General features: G+C 30.9%; 3 protein-coding genes across 3 annotated transcripts; all 3 read left to right on the top strand.

The window, feature by feature from the left end:
* The first annotated feature begins 976 nt into the window (after positions 1 to 976).
* On the top strand, positions 977 to 3,351 carry LOC112797552 (F-box/kelch-repeat protein At3g23880). The gene is made up of 2 exons (XM_025840554.3): positions 977 to 2,767; positions 3,014 to 3,351. The coding sequence occupies exons 1-2, from the start codon at positions 1,627 to 1,629 to the stop codon at positions 3,052 to 3,054; spliced, it is 1,182 nt and encodes a 393-aa protein (XP_025696339.1). The 5' UTR covers positions 977 to 1,626; the 3' UTR covers positions 3,055 to 3,351.
* Positions 3,352 to 5,636: 2,285 nt separating this feature from the next.
* Positions 5,637 to 6,688, top strand: LOC140184243 (trafficking protein particle complex II-specific subunit 120 homolog). The gene is made up of 2 exons (XM_072234556.1): positions 5,637 to 5,842; positions 5,947 to 6,688. Exons 1-2 carry the CDS (start codon positions 5,637 to 5,639, stop codon positions 6,686 to 6,688), a joined length of 948 nt encoding a protein of 315 aa, XP_072090657.1.
* A 5,370-nt stretch (positions 6,689 to 12,058) lies between these two features.
* On the top strand, positions 12,059 to 13,213 carry LOC112795302 (F-box protein CPR1-like). The gene has a single exon (XM_025837240.2). It carries the CDS (start codon positions 12,059 to 12,061, stop codon positions 13,211 to 13,213), a length of 1,155 nt encoding a protein of 384 aa, XP_025693025.2.
* The last annotated feature ends 2,238 nt before the right edge of the window (positions 13,214 to 15,451 follow it).

Genomic DNA, 15,451 nt, shown 5'->3' with positions numbered 1-15,451 from the left:
CGGTTTATAAATAAAACGAATTTAAATTCTAAAACCGGTTTAGAATCGGTCTTTATTTTTTCAAATCGGTTTAAAATCGATTTCGCTCTTCAATTCAGTTCTGGTTTGGTTTTTAAAATCATAAAACTGGTTTTAAAATGGATCCAGTTTGGATTTATAAAAATCCAAACCATATCCACCCCTAGTGCAAATCAGAGGGGGAGCAAGGAACAACACAAAAGGCAAGAGAGAACAAAATTGTATTTACACTTATCATTATTGCAATTGAAACAGTAATACAGCATAGAGAACAATATCAGAGCCACATCATAGAGAAAAAAGAACCTAATTATAAAAAATATGTTGCTAATATTATCTCCTGCTTTTAATTACTGTATATATAGTAAAAATTTATCCCTTGGATTTGAGTCAATTAACTCAACCATTCAATTGGGACCTAAATTACCAAATTCAGCATCATTTTTTCATGAGAAATAACATAATTTTGATTTAAATTTGTGTTGTAAGTCTAGGTATCATGATGCAAAATTGAAAACAAAGGGATTTGCTTCACAGTGAAAATTAGACACTCTCTTTCAAAAGCTCATAACTGAATTACCTGAAAAGGATTAATTTCAAAAGCATGAGTTTCTTTCTCTTCACATAGGCATAACATAAACATGATTTGCAATTAGAAAGCAGGAATAAAACTCTAGCAAATAAAAACAGATACCTTATAAAATATGTACCTTATACGCACCAGTTGAAGATGGTTCGAAGCTGCTGGAAGGAGTGTCACCTTAATCACTGCAAATCAGCCATACTACCATTAGCTCCTCTGCCAACTAAACCTAGTCCAACCTCAACCTTTAGCCAAAACAGAAGCAGATTAAATATAAATAAATAATCTTTTGACATTTTTTTTAAAAAAATACCTAAATAAATTTCTGCTTTGTTTAAAGAAATTATCTCTGTAACACTACCAACGGCAGGATCTCAGCTCTCTTCGTTCTCTGTATCGGTATCGTCAACTTGCTTCCAGCTGCTCTTTCTTCATTGACGGCTGCAACACCATTCACCGCAGCCACGGTTCTTTCTACTCGACTCTGCATCAACAACCACCGTAACTTCTGACTAATTGTTCTTCATCTCTACTGCTCGCTGGAAACAGACTCGAAGCCTCTGCCGTCGTCTTATCTTTTATTTGGTAAATGCTCTCCCAACCGCAGCACCGACCACCACCACCATTTTTTATTTTCTCTTCCAGCTACTCATTCCATCACTGCGAGCTCTTTCTTTCTTGTCGACGATAATATCTCTGTATTTTGAACAATCAAATGTAGAGAGGGAGAGAGAGAAAAAAAAGAAGAGAAAGAGAGCGATATAATGAATTCTAAATTTGTTTACTCAATTATTGATTTCAAACGCTTAGATCTTGTGTTTAAACTCTGCTTTTTTTTTGGGAAAAGATCCGCCTAAAACCACTTCTCCTTGTATATTTATTTTGTCTAATTTTTTTTTTCACTTGTTGTACAAATAGATTAGACATTTGTCCAGCAAATAGACGGTACATTTGTCGAGAATCTAATCATCTACTGCTCTTCTATTATATGACAACCCTAACCACAAAACGAAAAGAGAAGGAGCATGAAGAGGAAGCAGCTGGGCATGAATGACATCCTCCCTTGGGAGCTCATTGACCGAATCTTTCTAAGGGTACCCGCCAAAGACCTGTTTCGCCTCAGATTCGTTTCAAAACTTTGGCACTCTCTCATTTCCGATCGACACTTTGCGGAATCGCATTACAACTTCCACTCCGCATCTTCCCGTTCGCTCTTCTTGGTAAAAGACTATACTAATGCTTGCTGTGTTCCCTTAGACACGCTATTTGATGTTGCAGCAGCACCACCAACATTCAAAGAGGTATCTCTCCCTTCCAGGAAGATGCCATATTCTCTTTTTTGTCTCCTGGGATCCTGCAGAGGTTTTCTTCTCTTAGAGGAAAAACCAGCTAATTTTCTTGTTATATGGAATCCACTGACCGGATCCAGCAAAACAATATCTTACTCTCATATCGCCTCAGAGATCCAGCCCGATGATGCATTTCGATATGGATTTGGTTTCGATGCATCACGTGATGACTATTTAATAGTTCTATATTGGCATGATAATTATTACAACGAAGACGTATACTTAGAATGCTTTTCGTTGAGAACCAATTCATGGATTGATCTCGATGCAGCACTCCCCAAACCCTTGGGTAGGTGGAAGCAGCGGAAACGTTCTGATTTGTTCTTACATGGTGCTATTCATTGGTTGTGTTGCTCTAGTGAAGATTACATTGATGATGATATTCTTATCTTTGATTTGAAGGAAAGGAGTTTCTCAAAGATATCTATACCAAAACAACTCGTAGGGTGTTACCCCATCTATCTCATCACAGTAGAAGGGTGCCTAGCCTTGTATTTGGATGACAAGCATAAAACTGAGATATGGGTTATGAAAGAATATAAAGTGTCGTCATCTTGGATTTTAATGTATGACATTCCTTATGGTAACAATGTGCCTATATGCATGTCCAATGGAAGTGACATTATTGCGCTAAATTATACTCTGCGGTATTCCAAGTTAAGATTTGTCAAATATAACGTCATTGGAGAGCTTCTAAATTATTCTCCTCTACCTCTTTCTGAATATTATTACTTCTATAGAAGTTCCTGTGTATACACAGAGAGTCTCTTGCCATTGCCCGGTGACATTAAGGATAGGGATAAGAAGAACAAAACTGGTATGTAAACTATTCTCCTATGCTTTTGCACCCTATTGCTTTGTGGTTAATGAAAAAGTACCAAGCAAGATGCATCATGCATAAAGTTGCATTCAGAAATGAGATTTGACTATTGATGGTATGAAATTACAATTTATCATTAATCACTTTCTTGCTTCTTACAGTCCAGTCTTATGGTGAGGCTTAAGGTTTAGCTATGTTTTCATGTCTAAAGCCGTGACTTTTACCCGCTGATCTTCTTTGCAGGCCAAGAATGTTTTGAACAACATGATGTTGCCGAAGATTAGAATCACAGTGGGATCCAATAAAGGAAGAGAATATGGAGCAAGCATATTAGTGAACAAAGAACATACAGGCAAACAACTTAGAGTTGTAAATAAATCGTAGGGTTCACAAGTTTAGCAGGAAGAAGATCGAAAATCTTCAATTTTATTTTGCTTTGGAAGTATGATTTTCTTTCCAAATTTCACGTTGTTAGCTATGCTGTGGACACTAATAAGTAATAACAGTCTTGTGTAGCTGTTTCTTTCCCTGTTTCTCCTTGGCTTTTATCCAAGTTTCATTACAAAAAAGACTACTTAACTTACTAGCTCCTTCAATTTTCATTTTCATTTTCATTTGGTTGTTTAATAGTTAGAGATGAGATAATGAATGCTTAAATGTTAAAGAACAATCATATGTCAGAATCTGCTGTCTCCGCATTGCTATTGATCCTTGTATCTGAGGCCTTTTCACAGAACCATTTTTAATTCTATATCATAAAAAATAGTCATACTTTTGTATGAGAAGAATCTAAGTTAGTTTTATACTATCTGGTGTGAGGTGCTGCAAGGTGTATTGGCTTTTGGGATTTATAGCACACTGAGCATCAAGTTAATTTTGTTGGGATCTTTAGTTGAAATTTTTTGAAGTTAAAGTTCTTAAAAAACACTAAACTTTCTTTTTTTCCTCTCCTTGGGTGTAGGGAGAAAATGTCTTTTTTGTTATATATCTTTTTTTATATGATCTTCTTGTTTGGGGAAATTTACATAGATGCTTTTCTTCAATTTTTTTCTTGTCCTACTAAGATATATGAATCAATATCTTGATTAAATGGCTACATATTCTGATGCAAGAGTAGAGCATTTTATTTGTGGTTTCAAGAGCTATAGATGAGGTGGTGAATTCTAAAAATGTTACATAAAATCTATTTTAATGTGTGAACTGTGAAGGGAAAATTGGACCTGCCTTTGACAAAAAAACTCGAGAAAATGCATGTTCAATTCCAACTTATGATTATCATTTGTCAGCTCATTTTTATTAAAAGGTATTTGATTCGGTAGGACGATAAATTTATACGTGTCAGTATGATAAAAATATAGACAAATTAAAACACAACATGTGGATTATATTTTTTATGTTAATAATTAATTTTTTTAAATACATATCATATCAATGATTTTACTAAATCACTCTTATACTTTAATAAAAATAAAAATAAATTTTATTTAATTTTTACAAAAGACTTAAATATTCTTTTTTTATATTGAACAAAAACAACTCTAATTCTTTAATTTAATCAAAATTTAATTAACTTTAGTTTTATAATTATAAATCTGAATCAATTTAAAAATCAAAACCAAAATACATTTTATTATTCATATACACTAAAAAATTGCTTTGTTTATCATGAACCTTAATTTAATCTCTCCTACCCCCTTCATACCAAAAAAAATATATATATATATCTAAAGAATTGTTCTTCTTTGTATACCAATCTACTAATAAAGAGCAACCTCACCCCTAATCTCTACCGGATAGCACCAGTCTATCCTCAGTTCCTCATCCTTCCTCGTCGGACACTGCCATTGTCTTTCCTCCCCTGATCTCGACTTAGTTCCTCGTCCTTCCTCGTCGGACACTGCCATTGTCTTTCCTCCCCTCATCTCGACTTAGTCATTGATCAATTTAACGCTTCCTGTAGGTCCTACTCTTCTTCGCTTGTGTATCGATGCTTTACCTTTTGCCCCCAACGATTCTCACCGGTGATTTTCTTTTTCTCTCTCATTTGATTCTCCGGTGTGCTTCCAATTCTAGTTGAGCTTACTTGCCACCATGATCCAATAAGATTTTTAGTCTTTTCAAAGATTTGGCATTAAATGAACTGATTTTGATTCTATTTTTTTAAGCGTTAAAATATATATAAAACTGCCTTACTATCTTAATATGTTCAATTTTGAGGGATTGAGTCCTGATGAATTGTTTAGTTTTAGAAATATTTTTATTATTGGTATCAATTCACCGTTTTGATTTTTTTAGTATTACATAGTGCAAGTGACATAGTTGCCTTTGTTGCTATAATCCACTAGGATTGATTCGTTGGTGAATTTTTTCAGTTTTAGAAGGTTTTAAGATTTGAGAAGTAAGTTCTTGGTCGACAGACTGTTGTTATAAAAATGTGAGTTTACAACACTGAACTATCTATGCACCATATTTCTTTTGAATATTGAACTGCCTAGTCACACAGGCCTTGCTTTTTTAAAAAATATATGATCATCTTATGTCTTGAATAGATACGTTTTGATTTGAAACTTAAATTTTCTTACTTTTACACATCACGTGTGCACTACCTAAACCTTCCGGCATCTTGTTTTAAATTTTAAGTACATCATATAAATTATTGAAGGTGAAAAGTCTAGCATGAAAGCTTTGACTGAAATTAGAGACTCAAAATAACATTAATAGATTGAAGAGTTTTTTCTTAATAAAATAATTTATTTTTAATGTAATTCATACCATTAATTATTCACAGAAGGGAAATGGAGATAGTGGAAAAAGTTATCACCAATCAGCAGTTTCATTATTCGAGTCTCAATGGAGTACCCTCCAGATGGTTGTGCTGAGAGAAATTCTGCTCTCTACAGTTCGTGCTGGAGATCCTCGTACTGCATGGAGTGCCGCAGCCCGACTTCTCAGACACTACTATCCTCTAATAACTGCTGCTGGTCAAAATGGCCTTGCAAATGCCCTTTCAAATTCAGCAGATAGGCTGCCACTGGGGACACGATGTGCTAATCCTGCTTTACCTTTTATAAGGTATTTATTCGGTTAAACATTTAATTTTCAGTTTGACAATTTACATCATGACTATTCAATACAAATGGACAAAGAATAACAATTTGATTATTAATTGTTTTCAGGTTGCATTCTTTTTTGCTCTTTCCAATACAAATGGACATTGTAAAACGGAATCCATCTAGATCAGACTGGTGGGCAGGTTCTGCTCCTTCAGGTCCATTCATTTATACACCCTTCAGTAAAGGAGATCCAATCAATGTCAAAAAGCAAGAACTTATTTGGGTTGTTGGAGAGCCTATCCAGGTCATGGTGGAATTGGCAAACCCATGTGGCTTTGATTTAAGGGTTGATATACCTATCTGTTCATTAAGGAAACTTAGATGCTTTTTCATGAGTGTAAAATTCTTGCCAAATTCATCGGAAGTGATCACCTTATCAGGCATTCCAACATCAGTGGGATCGGTTACAATTTCTAGGTGCATTGTTCATTGTTTTGGTGTTATTACTGAACATCTTTTTAAAAAGGTTGACATTCTACTTTTTGGGGCAACCCAAGGACTTGTCCTTTCTGACCCTTTTCGATCTTGTGGATCTTCAAAGTCGAAGAATGTAACCGTTCCAAATATTTCTGTAGTTCCACCACTTCCATTGCTGATATCACGTGTTGTTGGAGGTGATGATGCCATCATTTTATATGAAGGTGAAAATCGTTATATATGGATAAGTCTGGCTAATGCAGGCACAGTAACAATTAAGCAGGCGCATATTTCTCTGTCACGAAAAAATCAAGATTCTGTGATTTCATATTTTAGTGAGATTTTAAAATCTTGCCTCCCTCTAAAGCCTGGTGCTGAAGTGACCTAAAAGCTAAACAAACCAATGATCTAAGCTACTCTGACTTCGTCTTTTTACATAGCTACTTGTTAGACCTGCCACAATAGGATCTCATATGAAGCCGCCACATGTCTCCTAAAATGAGAGATCACTTGTTATGTGAATTGTCACAACTGACAACCCTAACCACAAAACAAAAAGAGAAGGAGAATGGAGAGGAAGCACCTGAATGACATCCTCCCTCGGGAGCTCATTGACCGAATCTTTCTAAGGGTACCCGCCAAAGACCTGTTTCGCCTCAGATTCGTTTCAAAACTTTGGCACTCTCTCATTTCCGATCCACACTTTGCGGAATCTTATTACAACTTCCACTCCGCATCTTCCCCTTCGGTCTTGTTGGTAAAAGACTATACTAATGCTTGCTGTGTTCCCTTAGACACGCTATTTGATGTTACAGCAGCAGCACCACCAACGTTCAAAGAGGTATCTCTCCCTTCCAGGAAGGAGCCATGTTCCCTTTTTCGTCTCTTGGGATCCTATAGAGGCTTTGTTCTCTTAGAGGAAAAACCAGCTTATTTTTTTTGTTATAAATTTTTATGTCCTCTTTGGGTATTAATTTTTAAATTCAAATTGTATATAAAAATTTGTTTGTTACATTGGAGCACATCAAAATTTGAAATATAATTTAAATATAATTATATTTTATATTTTGTTTATTGTATTTTTTTTTATTAAAGATAAGAGACTGAACCCACAATCTCTTAATTGAGTATGGAAAGATTATGTTATTTGAGCTATTACTCATTGGCATATTTTGTTTATTGTATGAGAGTATATAAAAAATTGAAATATATTTAAATTTCGTTTGTTGGATAGGAATATATTTAAAAGATTGGAAATATGAAGTTGATGCACGATAAATAAAACAGAAAAAATGATAAGAGAATTGAAACGGTTATCTTCCACAGTCCCACTCTTTCTCTATTTATTTATTCTCATCAACCTCTCTTAGGCTCATCCTTAAACGCTCCTTACTAAGTATGGAGTGCTGCACACCTTGTGAATTCGTTAAATCTAAACTCTTCATTTATTATATTTTATTTGAATGGTCTGAATTTAAAAAGGTAACATATTAATCAGGTTAATTATTTTTTTTTCAAATTTTAAATTTTTTTGGCCAGTCTCAGATATTGGGATGAAGTTCAAAATAAAAAAAATTAGTATATAAATATTAAAAATAATATGTCTGTACAAAAAAAAGTTATTGGACTTTAGAATTAAAATAAATAATACATAAAAAATAAGTTAAAAATTCATGTACTAAATCCAAAAAAAGATATATTAGAATCTTAAAAAAATAATATTAAATATATATTATGTATATAATATTAAAATTTAAATAAATTTTGTTTTGTGTGAAATAAAATATAATATTAAATATAAACACAATGATAAAAAATTTTTTGTGTTATATATATATATAATATTAAAATTTAAATAAATTTTATTTTATGTGAAATAAAATTATAATATTAAATATAAATACAATGATAAAAAATTTTGTATTATATATATATATATAATTTTATTTTATGTGAAACAAAATTAAAACATTAAATATGAACAGAATGATAAAAAATTTAGTACTATATAAATTTAATTAAAAAAATATTTATACAACGTAAAAAATAAACAAACATGTAATAATTTTATTTTGTCCGAAACAAAAATTCATGTAAAAAAAATATTTATATAATTTTTTATTAATAATTTTTTTATTGAAATATGTTATTTTACTATATTTATAATATATTATTTGGGATAATTATATTATTTTAGTTAATATATATTATTTAAAAAAATATTTAAAATTTATTATTTTGTATTAAGAATATTATTAAAAATATATTATTATTTTTTCTTAAAATAACATTTTTTTTCTTTTGTTCAAATACTATGACAACAAAATTTTTTGTGTAATTACTTCTACTCAATAAATATTATATTCATTTATTTTTATATTGCATGTAAAATAAATAATTAATGTTTAAAAAAGTTAATAAAGGAAAGAAGTATTTTTTTTTTACCAATTCTTAGATGAATACAAAGAGATTATGTCATTTGAACTATAATTGGTTGGCAAAGAAAGAAATACTCTTAATTATATATTAAATAGAATAATTATTTATTAGCCTCATTTTTATACAAATAAAATTTTTTTTAGTTTTATATCTGTAATATTTTATACCAATTAGCTTCAGAATTTAATTATTTTTTGAATAAATTAATAAAAAAATACAAATAATTGTTTAAATATAATTGTATTTTAATTTTTCATTCTATTACGTTGAGGTTAATTTGAAATAAAAGATAATGGACTTGTTGTAACTGCCATGCATATTGTGCTTTGACTGTGTCGTCATCTGAGAATCATGCGCCTTCATGGAAACCGGGGTTCTTCTACAGAATCCGTTTTGCGTTTGGAGTTAGCTAACCAACAGTGGTGACAGACATGCGTCTTCCTTTTCTATGGCAACAATTTTTCGGACTTTTGATGGTCATGGTAGAAATGGAATAAGGTGGGTTCAAGAGCGTCAAAATCTATAGCTAAAACGATAGTGGAAGCACCTGCCAGCAAACAAAACAGTGAAAATATTTGAAGACATCACATCGACAATAACAGAGTCACAGAGGAATTAATCTTTTTGTTAGTGCTGGTTTGTTTTGTTCAGCCCATGACAAAAAAAAATAATAACAATAATAAATAAATTAAATTTACCTGATAACTTTTGATAGTAAGTTAACTTTTAGATAGCGTTTGTTTGTAGAGACACGACAGAACAGGACACTGAGACAAAGACAATAGGACAGAGACATTAAAAATTATGTTTTGTGTATTCTGTTTGGATACGATGGATAGGACACTAATGTAATATCCAGTATTATGTTTGGATACACATGGACAAGACTAAAATATTATATAAAATGACTAAAATAGTCATGTGATTCCAAATTTTTTAGTATAAACTAATTTAATAAATAATGAGAATACGTAGGAGTACAGACAGTGGGAACTTGAAAAAAATATTTGAAGTAGTAAAAAATTTTAATAAAAAATTATATAATAGTATTTATATTAAAATAAAATTTATAAATATAATTATTTTTTTAAATTTATTATTAATATGTAGGAATACATATGGTTAATATTAACAAAAAAAATCTAAGTTTGATTAATAAAAAATTTCATTTAGGTTAATAAGCCAAATTAATTTTAAATACAAAATCAGTTTTAAAAAAAAAATCCATTTTTAAATGGAAAAAAATTAATTTTTGCACATAAAATTCTATTTTTATTTAGAAAATTAATTTTTTTTATCTAAAATTTTATTTTTCTTTTCAAAAAATTAATTTTCTTTAAATTATATAAAATCAAGTACAATTTATAAATTATTTTTTAGCATTTTAAAATATCAATTTTACCTTTATAATATTTATCTTTTAAAAGTCTCCAGACTAATTATTTTTGTTATTATTTTTGTTACAAATCAAATAATATAATATAAGGTTAAAATGACGTTGAAGTAAGAATGAAAAGAAAAAAGAAATTATCCAGTCCAATAAAAATTTTTATAAAAAGGAGAGAGTACCTGAGAAAAAATGAGAAAGAAAAAGAACGTAGAGATAGAAATTAGAAAAAGAGCATGGAGTAAAAAAAGTACTTTCGGAAAACAACGCAAAATAGGAAAAATAAGAAGGGGTAACAGTGGAATAATAAAAAATAGCACCATGGACAAAAAGGAAAAAAATTCATAAAAACAGTCCGTGTCCCTCTTCCAAATCCCGTGTCCATCATTGTCCTTCGTAAAAGAGTGGACACAAAAGTATAAAAAACTGTCCCGGAGACAATATGTTCAGTGTCCATGTCTTTGCTTCCAAACGCTTTTTAAGGAGGTGCTGTCCATGTCTCCGTGTTCTGTCTCCAAAAACAAACGCTACCTTAGGAGTGCTGCACTTCCTACTTTATCTGGAGTGCACTAGCTTTCGCCCCTCTCTTAATAATTGGCAAACCTCTCCTAACAATGGGTAAACGATTATCTCCTACTCTTTTTCTGTTTTATTTATCCCCATCAACCTCTCTTAACAATTGGCAAACAATTATCTCCTACTCTTTCTCTATTTTATTTATCCCCGTCAACCTCTCTTGACAATTGACAAACAATTATCTCCCGCCTTTTCTCTATTTTATTTATCTCCCTAACACACAATTAAAACGTTATTTCCCCATTCTTTCTTTATTTTATTTATTCATCAATTTTACGCTTTCTATGTTTTAATTTTTAGGAGTCGGCACAATTACCGTATTTATTCTCATCATAAAACTTGAATAACGTACAAATTTTTTGTTTTTCAAATTTAAATCAATCAAATTTGATCTATAATTTAATCTAAAATTTTTTATGTACTCTTTTTAAGTATTAATTGATCAAACATATCCAGTTTAATCTCTTTTATCAACCTTTTTAAGTACTAATTGCATGGTAAAATATTTTTTATTGTTTTCAGAAAATATATTTTTATATTTACAAATATATATAACGAGATAAATTTTCATGTAACTCATTTATACTGTAAACTAAACGAGATATACGAAAATTGAAAAAATAAACATAGTAAATATTTTTTAAATTATTTATTTCAGTAATGATTATAATTAATTTATTTATTGAAATAAAAAATTCTTACAATACTCCTATTATAAAAAATGATTAAAATATTTCTATTATATATATATATATATATATTTATTAAAAATTCTAAATTATAACCATTCTCCTCTCTCTATGCCATTATCGGGTTATAATTTAAAATTTTTAAAATTAATATATATATATATATATATATATATATATAATAGGAATATTTTAGTAATTTTTTAAAATAAAAATATTGTAGTTATTTTTTATAAAAAAAATATTAATTTAGATCGGTTCAAAATTTAGTTAAATGTTCGATTTGTCTGGTCTAATTTTGATAAAAATAACACAATTTAATCGATTATATATATTAAATTTTAATTATTAAAAAATATCTTTTAAAAAAGATATTTTAAACATCTTTATTTACGTGATTCCCTATTTTTATAAGATTGATTATGAAAATATATAAAAGTATTTACTATGATATCTAAAAATTATTGTCTAATTGCTGAAAAAATTAAATAATTAATTTTAAATTTAAAAATATAAAAATTAAAAAACTTAAATATTTAAAAATTATTATCAAAAACAAATTAAATTAAAATTAGACGCTTGACCATCTATAAAATAGGAGATCACATGTGAATTGTCACAACTCACAACGCACAACCCTAAACCACATAACAAAGAGAGAAAGAGCATGGAGAGGAAGCACATGGGCATGAATGACATCCTCCCTCTGGAGCTCATTCACCGAATCCTTCTAAGGGTACCCGCCGGAGACCTGTTTCGCCTCAGATTCATTTCAAAACTTTGGCACTCTCTCATATCCCATCCAGACTTTGCGGAATCACATTACGACCTCAACTCTGCCACATCTTCCCATTCGCACTTCTTCTTGCTAAAAGATGACACTAATGCTTGGTGTGTTCAGCTCGACACGCTATTTGATGTTGCAGCAGCACCAACAACACACAAAAAGGTATCTCTCCCTTCCAGGGAGATGCCATCATTCTCATGTTCTCTTTTTCGTACCATGGGATCCTGCAGAGGCTTTGTTCTCTTAGACAAAAAACTAGATTTTCTTGTTATATGGAACCCATTGACGGGATCCAGCAAAACAATATCTTACTCTCATATTAAGGTCCCGCGCTATGATCTAATTCGATATGGATTTGGTTTCGATGCATCACGAGATGACTATTTAATAGTTCTATCTTGGCACGATGACTACAACCAACACCGCTTAGTTTGCTTTTCGTTGAGAACCAATTCATGGATTAATCTCGATGCATCACTCCCCAAATACATGAGTAGGTGGAAGTATCAACTTTTTGGGTGGTTCTTACATGGCGCTATTCATTGGTTGTGTTACTCTAGAGATTACATTGATGATGGTATTCTTATCTTTGATTTGAAGGAAAGGAGTTTCTCCAAGATATCTATGCCACAACAACTCGTAGGGGATTATCCCATCACTTTCACTCTCACCATATTAGGAGGGTGCCTAGCCTTGTATTTGTATGACCATGACAACCATAAAACTGAGATATGGGTTATGAAAGAATATAAAGTGCCGTCATCTTGGATTTTAATGTATGAGATTCCTTATGGTAACAATGTGCCTATATGCATGTCCAATGGAAGTGACATTATTGGGCTAAATTATACTCCCCGGTATTACTGGTTAAGATTTGTCAAATATAACGTCAGTGGAGAGCTTCTAAATTATTCTCCTCGACCTCTTTTTGAATCTGATTACTTCTATAGAAGTTTCTGTGTATACACAGAGAGTCTCTTTCCATTCCCCGGTGACAATAAGGATAGGGATAAGAAGAACAAAACTGGTATGTAAACTATTCTCCTATGCTTTACACCCTATTGCTTTGTGATTAATGAAAAAGTACCAAGCAAGATGCATCATGCATAAAGTTGCATTGAGATATGAGATTTGACTATTGATGGTATGAAATTACAATTTATCATTAATCACTTTCTTGCTTCTTACAGTCTAGTCTTATGGTGAGGCTTAAGGTTTAGCTATGTTTTCATGTATAAAGCTGTGACCTATGCATCTTCTTTGCAGGCCATTGAGCTCGCTAAGAAAGTTTGAACAACATGATGTTGCCAAAAGCATATTAGTGAACAACAAACATACAAGCGAACAATAACTTAGAGCTTGGAAGTATGATTTTCTTTCCAAATTTCGCATTGTTAGCTATGCTGTAGACACTAATAACAGTCTTGTGTCGCTGTTTCTTTACCTGTTTCTCCTTGGCTTCTATCCAAGTAGCATTACAAGAAAGACTACTTAACTTACTAGCTCCTTCCATTTTCTTTTTCATTTGGTTGTTTAATAGCTAGAGATGAGGTAATGAATGCTTAAATGTTAAAGAACAATCATATGTCAGAATGTGCTGTCTCCGCATTGTATCTGAGACCTTTTCGCAGAACCATTTTTAATTCTATATCATAAAAACTAGTCATACCTTTGTATGAGAATTGAGAAGGATCTAAGTTAGTTTTATACTCTCTAGTGTAAGGTGCTGCAAGGTGCATTGGCTTTTGGGATTTATAGCACATTGAGCATCAAGTTAATTTTGTTGAGATCTTTAGTTGAAGTTTTTTGAAGTTAAAGTTCTTAAAAAACACTAAACTTTCTTTTTTCCTCTCCTTGGGTGTAGGGAGAAAATGTCCTTTTTCTTATATATCTTTTTCTATATGATCTTCTTGTTTGGGGAAATTTACATAGATGCTTTTCTTCAATTTTCTTCTTGTCCTACTAAGATATATGAATCAATATCTTGATTAAATGGCTACATATTCTGATGCAAGAGTAGAGCATTTTATTTGTGGTTTCAAGAGCTATAGATGAGGTGGTGAATTCTAAAAATGTTACATAAAAACTATTTTAGTGTGTGAGGGGTAAAATTGGACCTGCCTTTGACAAAAAAAAACTGCAGAAAAAATGTATGTTCAAAATTCCAACTTATGATTATTATTTGTCAGCTAACTTTTATTTAAAGGTGTTTGATTTAGTAGGATGATACATTAAATTCAGTACAATAAAAATATGAAATTAAAACACGACATGTGGATTATGTTTTTTATGTCAATAATTAATTTTTTAAATACATATTATATCAATGATTTTACTAAATCACCCTTTTATTTTAATAAAAATAAAAATAAATTTTATTTGATTTTTACAAAAAGACTTTAAATATTTTTTTTATATATTGAACAAAAACAACCTTAATTCTTTAATTTAATCAAAATTCAATTAACTTTAGTTTTATAATTTCAAATTTGAATCAATTTAAAAAAAAACTAAAATACATTTCATTATTCATATACACTAAAAAATTGTTTTGTTTATTATGAACCTTAATCTAATCTCTCCTACCCCTTCATACCAAAAAGAAAAATATATCTAAAAAATTGTTCTTCTTCTTTATATACCAATCTACTGATAAAGAGCAACCTCACCCAGTCACCCTTAATCTCTACAGCAGCAGTCTATCCTCAGTTCCTTGCCCTTCTTCGTCAGACTCTGCCATTACCCTTTCTCCCCTGATCTCGACTTAGTCATTGATCAATTCAATGCTTCCTGTAGGTCCTACTCTTCTTCGCTTGTGCATCGATGCTTCGCCTTCTGTTCCAACGATTCTCAGATAATTTTCTATCCCTCTCTCATTTGATTCTTCGGTGTGATTCCAATTCTAGCTGAACTTACTTGCCACCATGATCCAATGAGATTTTTAGTCTTTCCAAAGATTTAGCATCAAATGAACTTATTCTGATTTTGTTTTTCTAAGCGTTAAAATATAAAACTGCTTTACTGCCTTAATATGTTCAATATTGAGGAATTGAGTCTTGGTGAAGTGTTTATTTTTGGAAATATTTTTATTATTGGTATCAATTCACCGTTTTGATTTTTTAGTATTACATAGCGCAAGTGATACAGTTGCCTTTGTTGCTATAATCCACTAAGATTGATTTTTTGCTGAATTTTTTTAGTTTTGGAAGGTTTTAAGATTTGAGAAGTAAGCTATTAGTCGACGACTGTTATAAAAATGTGAGTTTACAACAC

The sequence above is a fragment of the Arachis hypogaea genome, chromosome 4 (assembly GCF_003086295.3).
Source record: "Arachis hypogaea cultivar Tifrunner chromosome 4, arahy.Tifrunner.gnm2.J5K5, whole genome shotgun sequence".
NCBI lineage: Eukaryota > Viridiplantae > Streptophyta > Magnoliopsida > Fabales > Fabaceae > Arachis > Arachis hypogaea.
Note: the sequence above shows the minus strand (reverse complement) of the source record. Positions and strands in the feature narration are given on the sequence as shown.